The sequence below is a fragment of the Alosa sapidissima genome, chromosome 18, assembly GCF_018492685.1.
Source record: "Alosa sapidissima isolate fAloSap1 chromosome 18, fAloSap1.pri, whole genome shotgun sequence".
Classification (NCBI taxonomy): Eukaryota; Metazoa; Chordata; class Actinopteri; order Clupeiformes; family Clupeidae; genus Alosa; species Alosa sapidissima.
Window position 1 is genome coordinate 9,886,064 of NC_055974.1, and position 16,793 is coordinate 9,902,856.

General features: G+C 42.4%; 3 protein-coding genes across 4 annotated transcripts; 2 read left to right on the forward strand and 1 right to left on the reverse strand.

Moving 5' to 3' along the window:
* The first annotated feature begins 846 nt into the window (after nucleotides 1-846).
* On the forward strand, nucleotides 847-5,117 carry grpel1 (GrpE-like 1, mitochondrial). 2 transcript variants are annotated; one of them, XR_006024857.1, is made up of 5 exons: nucleotides 847-1,002; nucleotides 2,004-2,160; nucleotides 2,726-2,807; nucleotides 3,381-3,803; nucleotides 4,694-5,117. XR_006024857.1 is itself a non-coding variant. In XM_042069802.1 (4 exons), exons 1-4 carry the CDS (start codon nucleotides 935-937, stop codon nucleotides 3,725-3,727), a joined length of 654 nt encoding a protein of 217 aa, XP_041925736.1. In that variant the 5' UTR covers nucleotides 847-934; the 3' UTR covers nucleotides 3,728-5,117. The 2 variants fall into 2 exon arrangements, 1 of the variants encoding a protein (XP_041925736.1); XM_042069802.1 differs by having other exon boundaries at nucleotides 3,381-5,117.
* Nucleotides 5,118-5,270: 153 nt separating this feature from the next.
* On the reverse strand, nucleotides 5,271-10,622 carry tada2b (transcriptional adaptor 2B). Its single transcript, XM_042069800.1, has 2 exons — nucleotides 10,278-10,622; nucleotides 5,271-9,730 (listed from the first exon to the last, which is right to left on the reverse strand). The coding sequence occupies exons 1-2, from the start codon at nucleotides 10,545-10,547 to the stop codon at nucleotides 8,471-8,473; spliced, it is 1,530 nt and encodes a 509-aa protein (XP_041925734.1). The 5' UTR covers nucleotides 10,548-10,622; the 3' UTR covers nucleotides 5,271-8,470.
* Nucleotides 10,600-12,531, forward strand: ccdc96 (coiled-coil domain containing 96). Its single transcript, XM_042069801.1, has 2 exons — nucleotides 10,600-10,758; nucleotides 10,891-12,531. The coding sequence occupies exon 2, from the start codon at nucleotides 10,914-10,916 to the stop codon at nucleotides 12,432-12,434; it is 1,521 nt and encodes a 506-aa protein (XP_041925735.1). The 5' UTR covers nucleotides 10,600-10,758; nucleotides 10,891-10,913; the 3' UTR covers nucleotides 12,435-12,531.
* The last annotated feature ends 4,262 nt before the right edge of the window (nucleotides 12,532-16,793 follow it).

A 16,793-nucleotide genomic window follows, 5' to 3' on the forward strand; every position in this document is an offset into this window, starting at 1 on the left:
ACAATAATGTCAAATTAATCAACACCCTAATGAAAATAAAACAATATTATACAAACCATAACACATAAGAAGCGCTTAAACAACTAAGTAGGCCTACATGTTGAACAGGACTGTCTTTAGACCACTCTTAAACGACCCAAAACTACCACAGGAACGGAGAGCACTGGGCAACTCATTCCACCCACATGGAACCACTGAGGAATAGTCTTGAATTGGACCTAGTTTTTATGACTGGACAAATATGTAAAACGAAAACCACTTCACCTCTAGTGACAAGGGCATTCTCATGTATAGAAAAAAAGGAACATTTCGTTGCTGTCAATAAAGTTATTTGCAGGCTGGTGCCCTCCTTTCCTTTAAATCAAGTGGTCACCAGTCGCCACGTGAAGGCGTCATTTCCCCAATTTAGACCGATAAGCGTCATAAGCCTATTCATCTGAATGACAACGGTAAACATAGCTTGGAAGAGTCGTTTGTTTGGGTTACTTTGGCTTCCAAATTGGCCTCAAGAGTGTTGTCTTTACATAACATCATGATTGTGCCAGGCAAATGTAAAGCTACGTTACGTTATAAAGTTCTGTACGTGTTTTGATAACTTACGTTGACGCAAACAAATTGGACCACACTGTTGCCAATCTCTGGGTCATTAGTGTATTTTTGCTATCCTTAAATTCGTGCACGAAGTTGAAAAATAGCCTTTACACAATGCAAAATTACACACAGCCTTTGTTACAGCATTGTGTCCTTGTTCACGTGTGTAGCATTTGACCTTTAACTTCCGCTCTACCAAACTACAGGAAGGAAAGGGGACGCTTGCGCGTATTTGACTGGACGGGCTAACGGGGAGTTTGTAGACGGCTGCTGTGATTGGTCAAGTTACTGGAGTTACTGCAGATTGCACTAGACTGTCCTCCAACGTGTTGTATCACTGATCATGGCGAGCTGGTGTGTACGTGCTGTAAGACAGAGCTACACTATTGTAGCATCTCCTTCACTCGTCAGGTAAGAATAATTCTCAAATGAAAATTTACTCAAGTGCTTTCTCGTGTAATGTGTCTTGTTACGTTAAAAATATGTTGTCAGTGTGGTTCTGCTCGTAATGATAGCGACAGCCTGAGCCGAGTCACATGCAGATAACGTTAGAAGCTAACTAACGTTGGGTAGTCAAAGTTCCCCTCCGTTTTGCTACGGTTAATATGAACGTTATGTCTAATCTTATGTCATATGGTAGTCATATGTTTTAGCCGTACGTTCACTGGTTTCGTAATTTACATACTGACTCCAATGGTCCAGTAGTTCATAGAATAATGTTACACAAATTCAGCTTGCTAGCATCCCTTAAAATCACATAGGATTTTAAAGTAGCGTCAACTATGATGGCAATTTTGCTGAGACCTAACGTTATTCAGTTGAGTTTACTTTAGCTTGCCATTTATACTCTATTTGTTTTAGTATTAACCTCTCATTTGAACATGTTGCAGTCGAACCAGATTCAATGTTAAAGCCATTCATGACGTGACATGACGTTCGCTATCAGTTAGCATGTTACTTAATAATCACCTATGATAATCAGTGAGGGAAAGTGCCGGTCATGTGATCTTTCCGACCTCGATTCCTTATTGGTGGGTAATGTTACCGTGAAGTTTACAATGTTCGAGTAGTGTCTGTGTCTGCCGTTCATAGGGTTCTGGTTGCTGTCAAGGTTAAATTGCTAGTGAGCGTTGTTCCCTTCAACCAAGGGCTGGGACAGCACGAAATGCGGCGTAACACTATGGGTGACCAGTCGCTTCCTAATCATCACTTTTCGAGTAAATCTTTACTCATATTTGCTAATGTCGAATTGATGTAGACTTCAGTCTTGTTGTTGGTATTGTTGTATGACCTCTCGAGACCTAAACGTGTTCTTCTAACTGTGTATTTCATACTACATTGGTATTTCATATTGACAATGACATATGTTCGCTGTTCCCTTTCCCATCCCCATAACCTGTGTTCTGTCATAGGGCGTCTCCAAGGCTACTATGCACAGCAGCCCACCAGAAAAGTCCGGGCTCTGGCTCAGAGGAAGAGAGTGGAGCACAGAAGCCTGAGCTGAGTCCTGCCGAAAAGGCTCTGACCGAGGAGAAGGTACAACTGGAGGAGCAAGTCAAAGAACTCACAGTGAGTGGGAACTTCATAAAGTCCACATAGAAAGCTGTTTTTCTTCAGTATCCAATATTCCAGAATTCAATATTCTGTATCCCAAGTTCCCAACCCGGCTTTTCCTGTAGTGGAAAGGTTGGGATACAGAATATTTGTGTGCAAGTGTCCATTGAATCCATGTGGCATTTAGCGGCACTCATTGTTTCACATAACATTTGTCATGTTTCCTGTTACTTCTGTCCATTTGTAATAGTCACAGGCCAACCACTGCTAAAATAGTGGTAATTTAAGTTACTGATGATGAGTTGCATAGTAGTTTATGGTATCAGGTATTACAGAAACAATCAAGGGCCCTGATATTCATCACTGAACTGAGATATTTTTCGTAATCTTTCTTGAATTCAGTGCTTCAGTATTTAGTCATGTTAGACGTGGTAAGGGTAATGTGGTATTGGTCAGTTTGTTTTGTACTGCCCTGCCACGGCACTTCCAGAAATATTCGGTACACAAATAATAGTTGAAGTGTGATAATGTGTCAGCTGAGCTCTAAAAACTTACACATTTTTCTACACTTTTTGGTCAGGACAAATACAAGCGGGCACTGGCAGACACAGAGAACCTTAGACATAGGAGTCAGAAGATGGTGGACGATGCAAAGTTGTACGGTGAGTATTTACAGTGAGGAAAGCGGAAGGGCTTAAGTCCCTGGCCAAGTCACTGTACCTTGCTCTGTTGATCTTCTACATCTCCTAAACCATTTTTTAGTTTATATGCATGGATACTTTTAATACAACATAGAGATAAACTACTCACCTTCTGTAGCTGCAGAAACTCAAGCTAGGTAGAACCAATTTTTTTTTTCTTTTTTTTTTTTCGTACCAACAGTACTTGGTGACCTTGAGAAACAGAGATATATATGAAATATCACTAATATGAATGACAACGTCCATACATAAACTATAATGATAACATAAATAACAATATCATTGGGGATCACTTTGAGTCATTTTGAGAACGATAATAAGCTGATGGCCAATCAGAATCCAGCAAATTGTAGACATCATTCATCAACACGAGGAGAGACTTTCCTTATCCTTGGTCAGCGTGGACGCTTTTATCATAGTTATCGTTGTGGTTATTATTTCTGGTGTGAACGGCCCTTTACTGGTTTGCATCCCTGCATAGACTTTGAAAGTGTGCCAGGGGTGGTATTAATTATTTTTTTTTGTCTCCTCCAGGCATCCAGGGCTTCTGTAAAGATCTTCTAGAGGTGGCAGACATCTTGGAGAAGGCAACAGAGTGTGTGCCTAAGGAGGAGGTCACATCACAGAACCCTCACTTGAAGAACCTGTACGATGGGCTGGTCATGACCGAGGTCCAGATGCAGAAGGTCTTCACCAAACACGGCTTGGTCAAGCTCAACCCTGACGGCCAGAAGTTCGACCCCTACGAGCACGAAGCTCTCTTCCAAGCACCTGTCGCGGGCAAGGAGCCAGGCACTGTTGCGGCGGTCACCAAAGTTGGTTACAAGCTGCATGGACGCACCCTCCGACCAGCTTTGGTGGGCGTGGTCAAGGCTCCCTAGGCCCTGGGGCATTGGTGCCGTGGCAACGTCCTGTTACCTGGGCAACATCTGTTCTGATCTGTTTGGGCTCTTGAAGGTGGGCATTATATGAGAGCCCATTAAATGGTGCCTGAAAGAGAGTTGGAAAAAACACTTAACACAGGATCAAACTGACAGCAAATCTCTGGACCCTCACCTAGAGTTAATGTTAAAAAATAGGGAGGGAGGGAACAAGCACTTCATGTCAATCAGGATGTCAGGCTCAACCTACAGCACATTTCTCCTGCAGTCATCTGTCAGTACAGTCAGAGTATGCATTTGTTTTCGTCCAGTTTTCCAATAAGCTATGCTTATGTTAATCATAAAAAAACGGCATAATGTTATCAATCCTATACGTGTTGTATCATTGAAGTCCATAGGTAGGAGAACATCCTGGTCAAACAGAATGGAGCTGTGATGAAGCTAATACAGCAACAGAAACATTGAACTCTTACCAATTACAGCAGATCAGTGTACCACGTACAGTGGTTTTAGTCTTTTACAGATGTATGGCAATTTGGCATAGGGTTCAGCTGTATCATATGTGCATTATGGCCATAGTCTTGACATGAAGTTCATTTTAGGTCCTGTTCTTACTGTCTCCAGAGTTTTGTTCAAAATTGTTCTTTACCTTTTCAGATGGAAATGTTGGAAGATTAACTAGTGTGACATGAATGATCTTGTTTGAAAATGAGTCAAGGTCAGACCTTATTCAACTAGAAAAATTGGGCACTGTGGTTCTATTGTAAAAGTTACAAAGCCATTCTGTCAGCTTGAGTCCTAAGGGAAGATTTTTGTAAACCATCAGAAAGATACTAACAGCTAGCGAACCTAAAATTTAATTCTCTGAAACCTATTATTTTATTATTTTTGCCATTTTAACCATTTTAATACTGGGAAACGCACAACCAGTGGTGTCTTCAACAAAGATGTATCCTTTTTTTTCAGGTTCTGTTCAAATCACTGGCATCCAACAACATACAGTAAATCTCATTGCTTGTGGACTTCAAAAACGTATCTATATTTCACACTTATGAAATAAACATATTTAATTATGTTTTAAATATCACATCATAAATATAGCCACAACTGGAAACATTCCAAGAGACCTAAATGGCAAATTTCCCTTCCTGTAAAATCTCAACCATTGGGCTGGCAGCACAAACACCCATTACCTTAGACATAATTCAAAGTTCTGTAATGATTACAGTATGTTTCATGTAATATCTTCCTTTTTGAAGGTCTACACCTGACCATGACAAGGGACTGTGTCTTCTGTTCCATGACTGGACTGTATAAATAAATGTGTATGCACATGTGATGAAAGTTGAAAAGTCTACTGAAATAAAATGTCAATACAGAAATATCAAAACCTCTTTCCGGGCAATACTTTGTCACATGGAACATGTACATTGGCTATAGCAGTTCTATACAATTTGAATTACCTAATGATAAGTAAGACACCCTTACATGGTGTAAAAATTATAATAACTGCAAAGGATGCAAGGACAGTCAGACAGCAACATCAGAATAAAGTATGTGCACTTTAATACAAAACAAGAGGTTGACGCAAACAAATTGCAATGTGCAATCACAAAATGCAGGGCAGAGAACCAGCCCACATAACGGCCTCAACCACTAAACCTGCCTACCACTGCTGAGCGTACTACAGGTACATAAAAACAACTCAACTGCATGCTAGGACAACATACAGATAAAAAGCAACTTTGTAAAAGCGAACATCGCTCTCAGTTTTTTTTCCTTACAAAAGTTATAAAAACTGCTCTTGAAATAAAATACTTTACATTTCACAGGTCATTGTTTTGAATATCCCATTTCTTTTTCAAATATTTCAGTTTCAAAACATTATTTACATTCACTCAGATACTTCACAATACGTCCCACTGAAATAAAATTTACATTGGGTATACAATTGTACAACACAAAAAGGATTGTAGAATAGAGGAAATTTTGCTTATAATTATTTGCTTGTCCTATTTCTGTATCTGGCCTTGTAACTGCTGTAAAAAAAAAAGACCTGGTAAATGCCTACGAAACAAAGATAGGATATGTTTGGTTTGAAGCATTTTCAAAGCAACTTTGATCATGTTTAGCTACTCTAGATTCCAACATACTAAACGTAAGATCAGCTCTGAAAAGTTTGGCATGATATTGACAACACACAACTACAGACATTTTGAACTGGATAATGGTTACCGAGGTCTCCACACAAAGTCTTGATTAATAAAGGTACCTGATTTGGTCACAGTTTCCCACTCTACAGAGATGTGACCATATTAAATCTGGAAGCACCGAGTCGATAGCAGTAATGTGACTTCCTGCTTGACAATATGTTGTCTTTTTAATGAATAAGAGTTTCATTTTTGTCAGGAGTAATCAGACTGGTCAGGGTTCCTCCAGTGCTTGTGGTTAAGATATAGGAGCCAGCACACCAGCAAAGAATAAATGAAGAAAGAATTTTTTCTTTCTTTCAGAAAGCCTCCATCACAAACATGACATGGCTGACACGAAGGGAAGAGGGCGAGATAAGTAGTGTGTCCAGCAATATTACTTATGGAAGTGATGAGAGGACGACAGCTTAAAACCATTCCCCCGCACCCCAAAATCTCGTTTGTATTCATCGGTGTCCCTGGCATGCCATCGCTAGTCAATTTGCTATTTACATTTAAATGGGGTCGAGTCAGCCACACCAAACAAGGCATACAAAGAGCGCCTGACAGCAGAAGGCTGTAAAGGAGAAAAAAGCAAGTGACTAGATTTCTCTCTCTTTAAATTGTCGATACAAAGAACAACATCCCTTCCTTTGATCTTGGAACAGCACTTGAGAAAGACAAAAAAAAAAAAATCTGGCGTTATGTGAGAGAGAATGTTTTGATAACAGTGCGATAATGAGTAGGAGGCAGAAAGGGCTTGTGTTCTCCTTTTTGGAGAGAGATGGGAGGACCCCACAGGTCCTTGATTTAGATTTCAGGTTAATGCTTTGGCTGTACCTCCTCACAAACAAACGCTACAAAGCTGACTGTGATCTTAGGTGTCAAGGATATTCTTTTTCTTCTTTTGAAGACTGTCAGCACAGGAAATAGGCCATATTTTAATACTTTTCAGGCATAAAATCTGCCTGACACAAAGTGGAATGCAGAAGCATTCTTCATCCATCTTATCTGCCCCATTTCAATCTCCTTCACTTTTCTCTGTTTTATAAATGTTTTTACTCGGTTTTGTCATTCTTTTAGTAGTGCTTCATATTCTCTATGTGGGCCACAATGTTTGAGGAGTCCCTAACATAGCAGTAGTCCATATTCCATACACAGATACACACAATTATGCACACTGGGACAAAAATATGTTTCATCTAAATTATGCCTCCATTGGAAATAGCAAAAATATATTAGCAAAGGGGTAAAGGTTTCTTTTTTACAAGGCTTTCAGGAAGGACATGCATACTTATTCTCACTAGTTTCCACTGCAACACTGTTTTCATTTTGTACACACAAACCACATACACTGATTGATGAAACCACATATCTAAGCACCTCTGCACCATAACCTAACGTGATCTGGACTATACATCTAGTCTTTAATTTCTAGCAAAGACTCCCATGTTGCTCACAGTGGCGGGACCTATTATTTCTCTTCTGGACAGTTCCCCCTGGACAAAGATATTATCAATGCATCCATAACAGTGATTTTACAATGTTAATAAAGCCAGCTAGACCAAGCACACACCCGACCGACAACAGTTCACGCAAGGAATATAAAACAAAAAAACTACATTGAGCATCAGCAGGAAAGAGTAAACATGCTCATGTCTTTTTTTTTTTTTCACAAGAAATTGCAACACAGCACTTAAACCATATGCGCCTCCAACACACCAGTAAAAAGAACATGTTCAGCCCAACACATCCAACACGATGGGCAAGGAAAACTCAAACATCGCAGCTCCACTCACTTCAGAGTCAATGGACAAGCTGAGATTGGAAGAGCAAAGAAAGAAACATGCACACTGTGGCAAAAGAAAAGAACCTTGTGCTTCTTTGAAGCCTCAAGAGGCAACGCAGGCATCAGCATAGCTGTCGATTTGATCAGAACTATGATGGAGACCTGAGAGGGAGATGAACAAAGTTGTTGTGTTTTTTGTTGTTGTTTGTTTTGTTTTCCACAACACAAAGCAATTGATATTCAACGGTGGAGACAAAATGGCACCTTTTAGCAGTGCAGCCTGACAAGGTTAGCTGCCATATCTTGTGGTTCTCCAGGACATCATCTTTTAATGAGAATGACCTCCCCCCCTTACTTCACCATCAGAATGAGGCAAAAAGTGCTTCCACATCCAAATGCTTATAAACCTTAATTAGTATGTGAGATTCCTTGGCAAAACGAATGTAGAAGGGAATTCTGTATAGAAATATAGCCTAACCTTTTTTTATCTCTTTGTAAAGTCTCACTCTGTTGTATAGTATAAAATATATAGGCATATTTGTTCCTTTCAGGTTGAGGACTGGAACGGATTTCTTTCTTTCTTTTTTCTAAAAAACATGGAATATTGTTTCTGTTTCTTGACTGTACATCAGTAAATACATGGACATCTGAATAAGGACTGCATGTAGTGTCCAGCAATTTGGCCCCATTTCAAACATAATGAGACATGAGAAAATGAGGGAAAAAAAAAAAAAAAAAAAAAACACCTGTCCATTTTCCAGGCTGTTAGGATGCATCCCGGGATATCCAGCCACTTTCCGTAAGGAAGCTCAGAATGCGCTTTTTTAGCACTTTGTCCAGGTAGCTGGGCAGGCGGCTCTTGGAAGGGATCCCCTGCCTCTTCTGCAGGTGGTCCTTGATGATGATAGTCTTGACAGTCAGGTAGCGCCCTGGGGTGAGGTTGAGCGAGTTGCAGAGCACCTTCTCGCGGTCAGACAGCAATTCGAAGCCTGTCAGGTTCTCGATGGCCGAGAACTCGCCGTCCTTGCCCTCCTCCTTGATGCCGCCCGCTCCGGGGCACGTGCCGCCTCCTCCTCCTCCACCTCCGCCTCCACCTCCGCCTCCCCCGCCCCCTCCCTGGCCACCTCCTCCTCCGCCACTGCTACCGCGCTTGGCCACACTCTTGTTCTCCTTGCGCTTCTCGCGCTTGTGCCGGGCGGCCTCGTACTCGGCCGACTCGTCAAGGCACGTGATGCCATTGCGGCGGTAGCGCTGCAGCTCGCGCACCTTGGCGCGCAGCACACGCTCCTTGTGCAGGTTCTCGAAGAACTCCTCGAACTCGCGGTGCGCCATCAGCTGGCAGAGCGGGCGAAGCTTTACCCGCTGCTCCTTCTCCTCCTTGGTGATCTTCCGCTTGGGCGCTACAGCCGCCGATGGAACCACCGTGCCCGTGGAAGCACCCCCCGCTCCCAAGGGAGCGGCCCCCAGTCCGCCTACCACCCCCACTACTCCTCCTCCTCCTGCTCCGCCACCAGCCCCTGTCCCTGTGCCACCCCCCCCGACCCCGACGCCTGCTAACCCCGAGCCGGGGCGCCCGTCCCGCTCCTTGTCCCGCTTGTCCCGGCCCAGGAAGGAGGGCACCAGGTTGTAGTCGCGGGCGATGTTCTTGCGGCGCTGGCGCTCTCGGAGCCGGCGCACGTACATGTCCACGTGCGCCCGCTTCATCTCAATCTCCACGTCCTCGTCGTCGTAGTTGACCGACAGGCCGCTGATCAGCTTCTCCGCCTCCTGGTCGTACTCGATCTCATAGTCGTCCCGCAGCGGCATGTAGCCCAGCTGCTGCTGCTCAGCAACAGAGATGTCCAGCGGGGGCAGTGGGGTGGTTAGGCTTGGGGACAGCGGACCGCCACTTGGGCAGGTGTGGTCAGTCACACGGTTGGGGATGTTGTCAGGTATGCAAGCCTTCCCGAGGTTGCCATGAATGTACATGGTAACATAGTGGTCCATGGCCTCCTGAGGGGTCCTGCCTGGGGCAGTCATATCCTCCTGTAAAACATTTGATTTTCAAATGAACATAACTATGAGAGGTCGAACGCATTCTTGAGATTACACTGTTGCTTGAAGACAAAAAACGAAGCCGTCTGTTATTCCTAGTAATTCATTCATAGTTGTTTCTCGCAATTCATGCAACATCATGTTAAAAAGTAGAGCTGGCCATACAATCACTGATATCATAACAGGTTTTAACACTATAGGAATTAGCTCATTTTTCGCCAGATAAGTAATTTTGCTATCTTTCAAACTATCCGTCAAACTACAAATAGCTTCCGTCTGCCTATTCCAAAAGAAAGTCAAAAAGTAGGCCTAAGTTTCTTCGAGGAAACTCCTGCATTATCATTCGATGTTACGAGAACTTAACGTAGAGTAGGATACCGATAATTGACCAAACATTCGCTGCATTTTGACAGCTTTCGTTAATGTTATTGCAACCACCAATACAAGTCGAACAAACAGTACTGTTGCTTCGCCATTTCAGAAAATGCACAGCTCTGATAATTTAATCATTTTTAAATGAGAGAAATATGCATTTTACCCAGTTTCCAAAGCCATACTGCTCGATCGCATCGAGTAGCGACTGCTCTTCCCTGCTCGTCCATCCTCCCTCCGCTTCGGGACCCCACAGGGTAAAGTGCCCGCCATCTACTAACTGGTAGCCGTGCCATCGGCGGTGATTACCAATTTCGGCGCCTGCAGAGAAACAGTCCGGACAAAGTTCTATATCCTGGCAATCGGTACAGCGAAGCCGCAGATTTGTAACGTCTGCTAGGCAGTTCACGCAATACTTCTTCCCCAGGTCGGCCATGTTGCTGGCTTCTGCTTGTTGTTGGAAGCAGCAGTGCCTCGCAGGGAGGGCATGCGTACTAGAGTGTCTCCGGTCAGCTAGTGCTGCGTCTCATTAATATTAATCAAAACAGCGCGAACGTCTCTGATAGGCCAATTCACCCAGTTTCCAGGACAACTCTAAAACATAATGGTTTCACTGAAGAATCCTACGTCCTGACTTGTCATTTAAGGTAGGATAGTCGGTTCTTTAGCTAACATAAACATTTTAATGACACATTGAGTTATATTTTAACATTTTGCTTTTTACTTTGTAGCCTATCAAGTGTTTTAAATTGGGTTTTGATATTTCAATGTTTCTCTAGGTTGTTTCAAGGTTCGCCTTAACATGGAGGAGGAAGTGGCTGAGACTGTAGCAATAGGTGAAACCGACGTAGATTTAAATAAGTACGACAATTCTCAGTGTAATACTGCGGAAGCTTCAGAGGAAAACTCTGGAGTAGAAAAAACACTCAACCCAAATCAGAATGCCACACCCTCTGATCAAGTTGAGAAAGAACATACAGACACAGACCAAGACCTAAGTCAGATCACAGGAGAGGAGGGCCCATTAAGCCATACTGCAGAAGACTCCACAACAAAGGCTTTTGAAGTTCAGGAAGAAAGGGAAGAAGAAAGCAGGGGAGAGGGAGACATAAATGCTGGCTTACCAACTAGTGAAGCATTTGAAGAGGGGGAGGGTCCTGAAATGGAGCCCCTCATCGGTGAACCACTTACGCGTGAAGGAAGCATTAAAGGAGAATATGATGATATCACTGAGAACGACAATGGGCCTCCAAGAATAGATCCAGGGACACCAGAGGGAGAAAGAAGCAGCTCTGACTCTGAGAGCCCTGAGCAGGTTGAGGAGGCAGAGGTTGAAGAAGACACTGGCATTGATTACATGGAAGTCCTGACAGAGCTTCAGAATGAGAAGGAAAAGTTGAACCAGCACAATACCCAGATGCAGTATAAACTCGTGGAGTACTTTCGACGGAAGACCGGCGACGAGGCCAAGCCTGAACGGGAGAGAGACAAGGCTGTGTCAGACCAAGAACAGCGCTACCAGAAGTACATCGACATCATGGAGGGCCTGAAGAACCAGCAACGTCGTGACTCAGAGCTCCACCAGCAGCAGGCTGAGGAGCTGCGTCAGCAGGTGCAGGCAAAGCTGGGGCAGACGGACCACGAGTGGCATGCCTTCATGGAGCAGAAGCGTGCTGTGGCCGTGGCTGTACTGAGCCGGCGCCTGGGCAAGCAGGCAGCGCAGGCCGAGGTGGAGCAGATTCAAGTGGCCGAACAGCGTCGTGAAAGCGAGCTGGTGGCCGTGCGCCTGGAGAACATCAAGCTCAAGAATAAGACAGGCAAGCTTGAGGCGGAGCTGCGCTCCAAGGAGGAGCTGGCCGAAGGCCTGCACCTGATCGACTTCGAGCAGCTGAAGATTGAGAACCAGACGTACAACGAGAAGATCGAGGAGCGTAACGAGGAGCTGCTTAAGCTCCGCAAGAAGATCACCAGCACCGTGCAGGTGCTCACGCACGTCAAGGAGAAGCTGCAGTTTGTGCAGGTGGAGAACCAGGCCAGGCGCGTGCAGTTGGCCGACGTGGAGGCCCTGGTCGCTCGGAAGAGGGACGCACTCACACGGACCAAGCAGGCTCGTGACGGCCTGCGCATGGACAACCTACGGCTACGCCAGCGCTGCGGTCTCCTGGGGAACCAAACTCTGCTGCGCGACTTTGAGGATAAGGTGGACACCTCCGAGGCCCTGGAGCAGAGGCTGGAGATGCTAAAGAGGCGGCATGCTGAGCTCATCCTCAAGTGTGCCGGAGTCAAAAAGAAACTGGAGCAAACAAAACTGGCAGAGCACTGACACCTACTGGCTCCAACACAAACTGCAGACAATTATAACATGCTAAACACTTCTCTGAGCTCTGGGTCTGTTAAAATAATGGAATGTGATGAATATATTGAATATGTATCCTCTCTTTACTTGGGTTGTTACCGTTTGTACAATTGAATTGATATTGATGATATTTTAATATCTTGAGTATTGCAGTACTGTATTTTTGTGACAGTATGACACATCAGGGTGTGTGAATAAAATGAAGCATTTTTTTACATGGCTATATTTATAAAATATGAAAAAATGAAATCAGGGAAAGGAGTGTCCCTCACTACAGTAGTATTTTATGTCATGAATTTTCTGTTGTCAACTCAACACTGAGCATAACTGTGGGCTTTGAACTACCAGAATGCCCTACATGCACTAGGCCCTACATGCACTATTGCATATTACATAATACTATTTTGTCCTCAAGAGTTCCTGTTATGCTGTAAAGGGTTCATTCTGTGAAACGGGTTTTAATCAAAAGTAAATGTCTTTTCAATTTATCTACAGCATTAAAGACATGATCACCCTCCAAAAAATCACATTTGCCCACCTCAGACATACATTTTTTTCCACATTGAAATATAATAAATGTGACAGAGTGCTACATTTCATGTTAAAATGGCTCAATAAGTGTCAAGTTATTGACTTAACATACATGCCTTCAATTAGAAATATATTTGCTTAGCAATCGTAGTGTTAAAACTGTAATGGAAAAACAGTTATTACTGTCTAATTTGCGTGACAGGGTGGTTGAATTAAGCTTGACGGATCCCATCATAGTAATGAAAAAACAACAAATAAACAATGTTTTTTTTTTCTCCTTAGTTTCTTAGGTGCTCTACAGGCAGACATTATTATTTTACAGACAAAACAAGTTAATGTGTCAAAACAGACAAAAAAATGTATGTGACGGGGTGGTCACCAAGTCAAACCAAGGGGCGCAATAAAAAAAATCAAATATTTACCAAATAACATGATTTTATTCTGCATAAATATGTCTAATGTCATAAGGAAAATATATTTAATTCTGAACATAACAAAAGTTTGATAAGAATATAACACGTATGTGGTGATATGTATGTGGTGATATTTTAGATGTAAATGTCATGTCGGTCAACCCGGACACATGAAAATCACCAATAATAATGGCATACAGTATGTAATTTATAACAAAACCATCTTCTTGGACAAATTTGCAAATATGATATCCAACCTCCATTCTTCTTAATATAATTATTTACAAGATGTTTTGGGTCAATGCATCTCTTCCCTCTTGGTTTCAAATCTGTAAAAAAAAGAATGCATAACACATTAGAAAATACATTTATGTGGATGTATTTATTGTCATTTTATGTGATTTTCAAAATATTCCAAATACAATGGCACAATGTTCCTTGAAACTGAAGGAGAGTGCCATGCTTCAGGAGGCAGCAGAGCTGCCAAGTGTGAGCAAACCTGACCGTCCTCATGTAGAGATGGAAGCTGGTGGTAGACCAGGTAGACTTCAATAGGCGAGAGGAGGAGCTTGTGCTGGATCACATGCTAGGAGCAACCATGAGTGAGTGCAGTGAGGGGAAAAGGAGCCTTAATTACTAAAGTAGTTATCTGTAGAAATAATGAGGCCTATACTAAGAGTGATAATTATGCCTACCAGATATTTCATCTTTATGAGAAGTGCAAAGGGTTCAGTGCAAAGGGTTCCAGTTGTCGTCTCTGTTTATTTGAGCTGTATTATGTTTGTTCATCTTCCTTTCCCATCCCAATCCCATATTCTACCAGAGTCTGGACAACCAGGAGCTTTATTTTCTGGTATTGGACTAGGTGCGCTGATCTTCTGGAATTAAATACATCGTAGGCCTGCGAAAACTCCGAAATTTCAATTTCAATGCACTGGACATATCAACACTCAATAAAGTGTAATAGTTTTACAATACTGTATAGCCTTCAGTCTCTGTGTCTGCCTTTAGTCCTACTGTATGTCTTTCCTGTTTTTGCTGCTACTGCTACTGCTCTCTGGGCTGCCTTATGCAACCATGCTGCCATCTTGTGGCCAAGACCATGTAGTCTCCTTTGGTGTGATGTCTATACTATGTCTTTCATAATACACACAGACATTCACATAATTAATAATTATATATCAATGCAGTTAATAGGGAGCGTTTGTGTCTGGCATTGCATTAATGTCTTTTTCCTCCCTGCAGGGAAGTGGGTTTCAGGATAATGTCTGAGTCGTTGCACTGGGTGAAGTCTCCAATGGTAAAGTGGGTTCACCTCCTGGTCTACGGAGCCCGCTCTTGGATGGACAGTAAGACATGAGGTGGCAAAACAGAGACCCACGAGCTATACACAAACAGTGATACTGTAACACAGACTGCTGTTTCTTATAAAGAATTTATTGTGAGAAAGTTGAAACAGTTGGAAAATGAAATGAAAACATAATATGCTTTCTATAAAGGGTAATGTACAGTGCATAAGTATTCACAGCGCTTCACTTTTTCCACATTTTGTTACGTTTCAGACTTGGATGAAAATGGATTCAATTATTTATTTTTTCTCATCAATACACACAATACTCCAAGGTCTCACAGTTGATGGTGTATGTCAGAGTGAAAACCAAGCCACAAGGTCGAGAGAATTGTCCATAGACCTGCGAGACAGGGTTGTGAAGACACAGATCTGGAGAAGGGTAAGAAAAAATATTTTTCCATTGATTATTTAAAAAGGGTATGAATAATTTTGGACTTGCCATTTTTCATAAATGAGTGATATTCAGAGACGAATCACAAATCTGCAAAGGGCATGAGATGAATTTTTGTTTGGTGCCGTTCCAATGGAAAAATATAAAGATATAGCCTGAAGAAAACAAGAAAGTTTCCAGTCACTGATGATATGGGGTTGCATGTCTGATAAAGGACCAGGGGAGATGGCAGTCATTATTTCTACAACAAATGCACAATTTGGACACATTTGTCATTCCATTACGGTAATCAAAAGAAGTTTTGGCGATGAGGAAGTCATTTTCCAGGATGATGCTTTATCTTGCCATAGAGCAAACAACGTTAAAACCTTTCTTCAGGAAAGATGTGAAGTCAATAGCATTGCCCCAAACAGTCTGGATCTCAATTGCATTGAAAGTATATGCTGCAAACTGAAGAAAAGGCTATCGGCCTCAAAACAGAAGAAGGCCCATGAGTGACTTCTCTGAGAGCTCACCTTCCACCCCCACAATCCTGCAATATAATGGCTCTCATGATATCTAAACACAACTGTCATTTCATTTGAACAGAGCTGAAGCATCCAATATATTTTGTGGTGAATATTTTTACACTCTCACAGAATAAGAAACCTTTTACTCCTTTGTGAAGGAATTATCAACCAACCAAGATACTTAACTGTCACTTGGGATGCAGTGTGTTCATAAGTGCCCTAGACTGCGGCCCCCTGAGTTAGCCTGTGCTGATTCCAGCTTCTTAAACTTGATACTGTCATCTTACCTTGCTCCTTTTTCACAGTAAACTGCCTATCTTTGGTGTGGACAATACAAGGCATTTAATTACATAATCTTGGGCTTTGAGTGACACTGATTGACATTTTTGGTCATTTAATCAAACAACTTTAATAATTGGGAAAATATTCGACTATGTAAATAATCATTAGTTGCGGACCTAATAGATGCTATGACAAATTAGCATGCTGTGAAAGAAGAAAATGCATTAGATGTTGTTTTAGGGTTTACAAACAAATATTTCCACTATCTATTATGTGAGGGGCTTCTTGCTACTAACTAGACTGCCGCTCAGTCCTGTACTTCCTCTCCACAAAAATAAATCACAGTTGTCAATTTGTCTCCATCTCCTACTACTCCATCCCCTATAAGCAACTTTTGTGTATGCTTGAATATACATGCCTGTGTTTGTGTGTGTGTGCCTGTGTGCAATCGTGTGTGTATGCCTGTGTGTGTGTGTGTGTGTGTGTGTGTGAGAGAGAGAGAGTGTGTGTGCATGCCTGTGTTTGAGTGTGTGTTTATGTGTGTGTGTGTTTGCGTGTGGATGTACAGTATGCGTGCATGTGTGTGTGGGCGGGTGTGTTTATATGTGTGTGTGTGTGAGAGCGAGAGAGAGAGAAAGAGTAGCTCCATGTAGCTCCTCTCCTCATCATCCTCTACCCTTAGGCCAATGGGTGTACATCCACTAAATGTACCCATTAATGTTCTATGATATGTCAATAACATGTTTATACGTTATCTTTACCATCTCTAACGTAACATTAGAACATTAAAAAACATTATCTTAACGTTAATTTCTAGCTGCGTTGTAGCCTATTATGTCACTATTCATT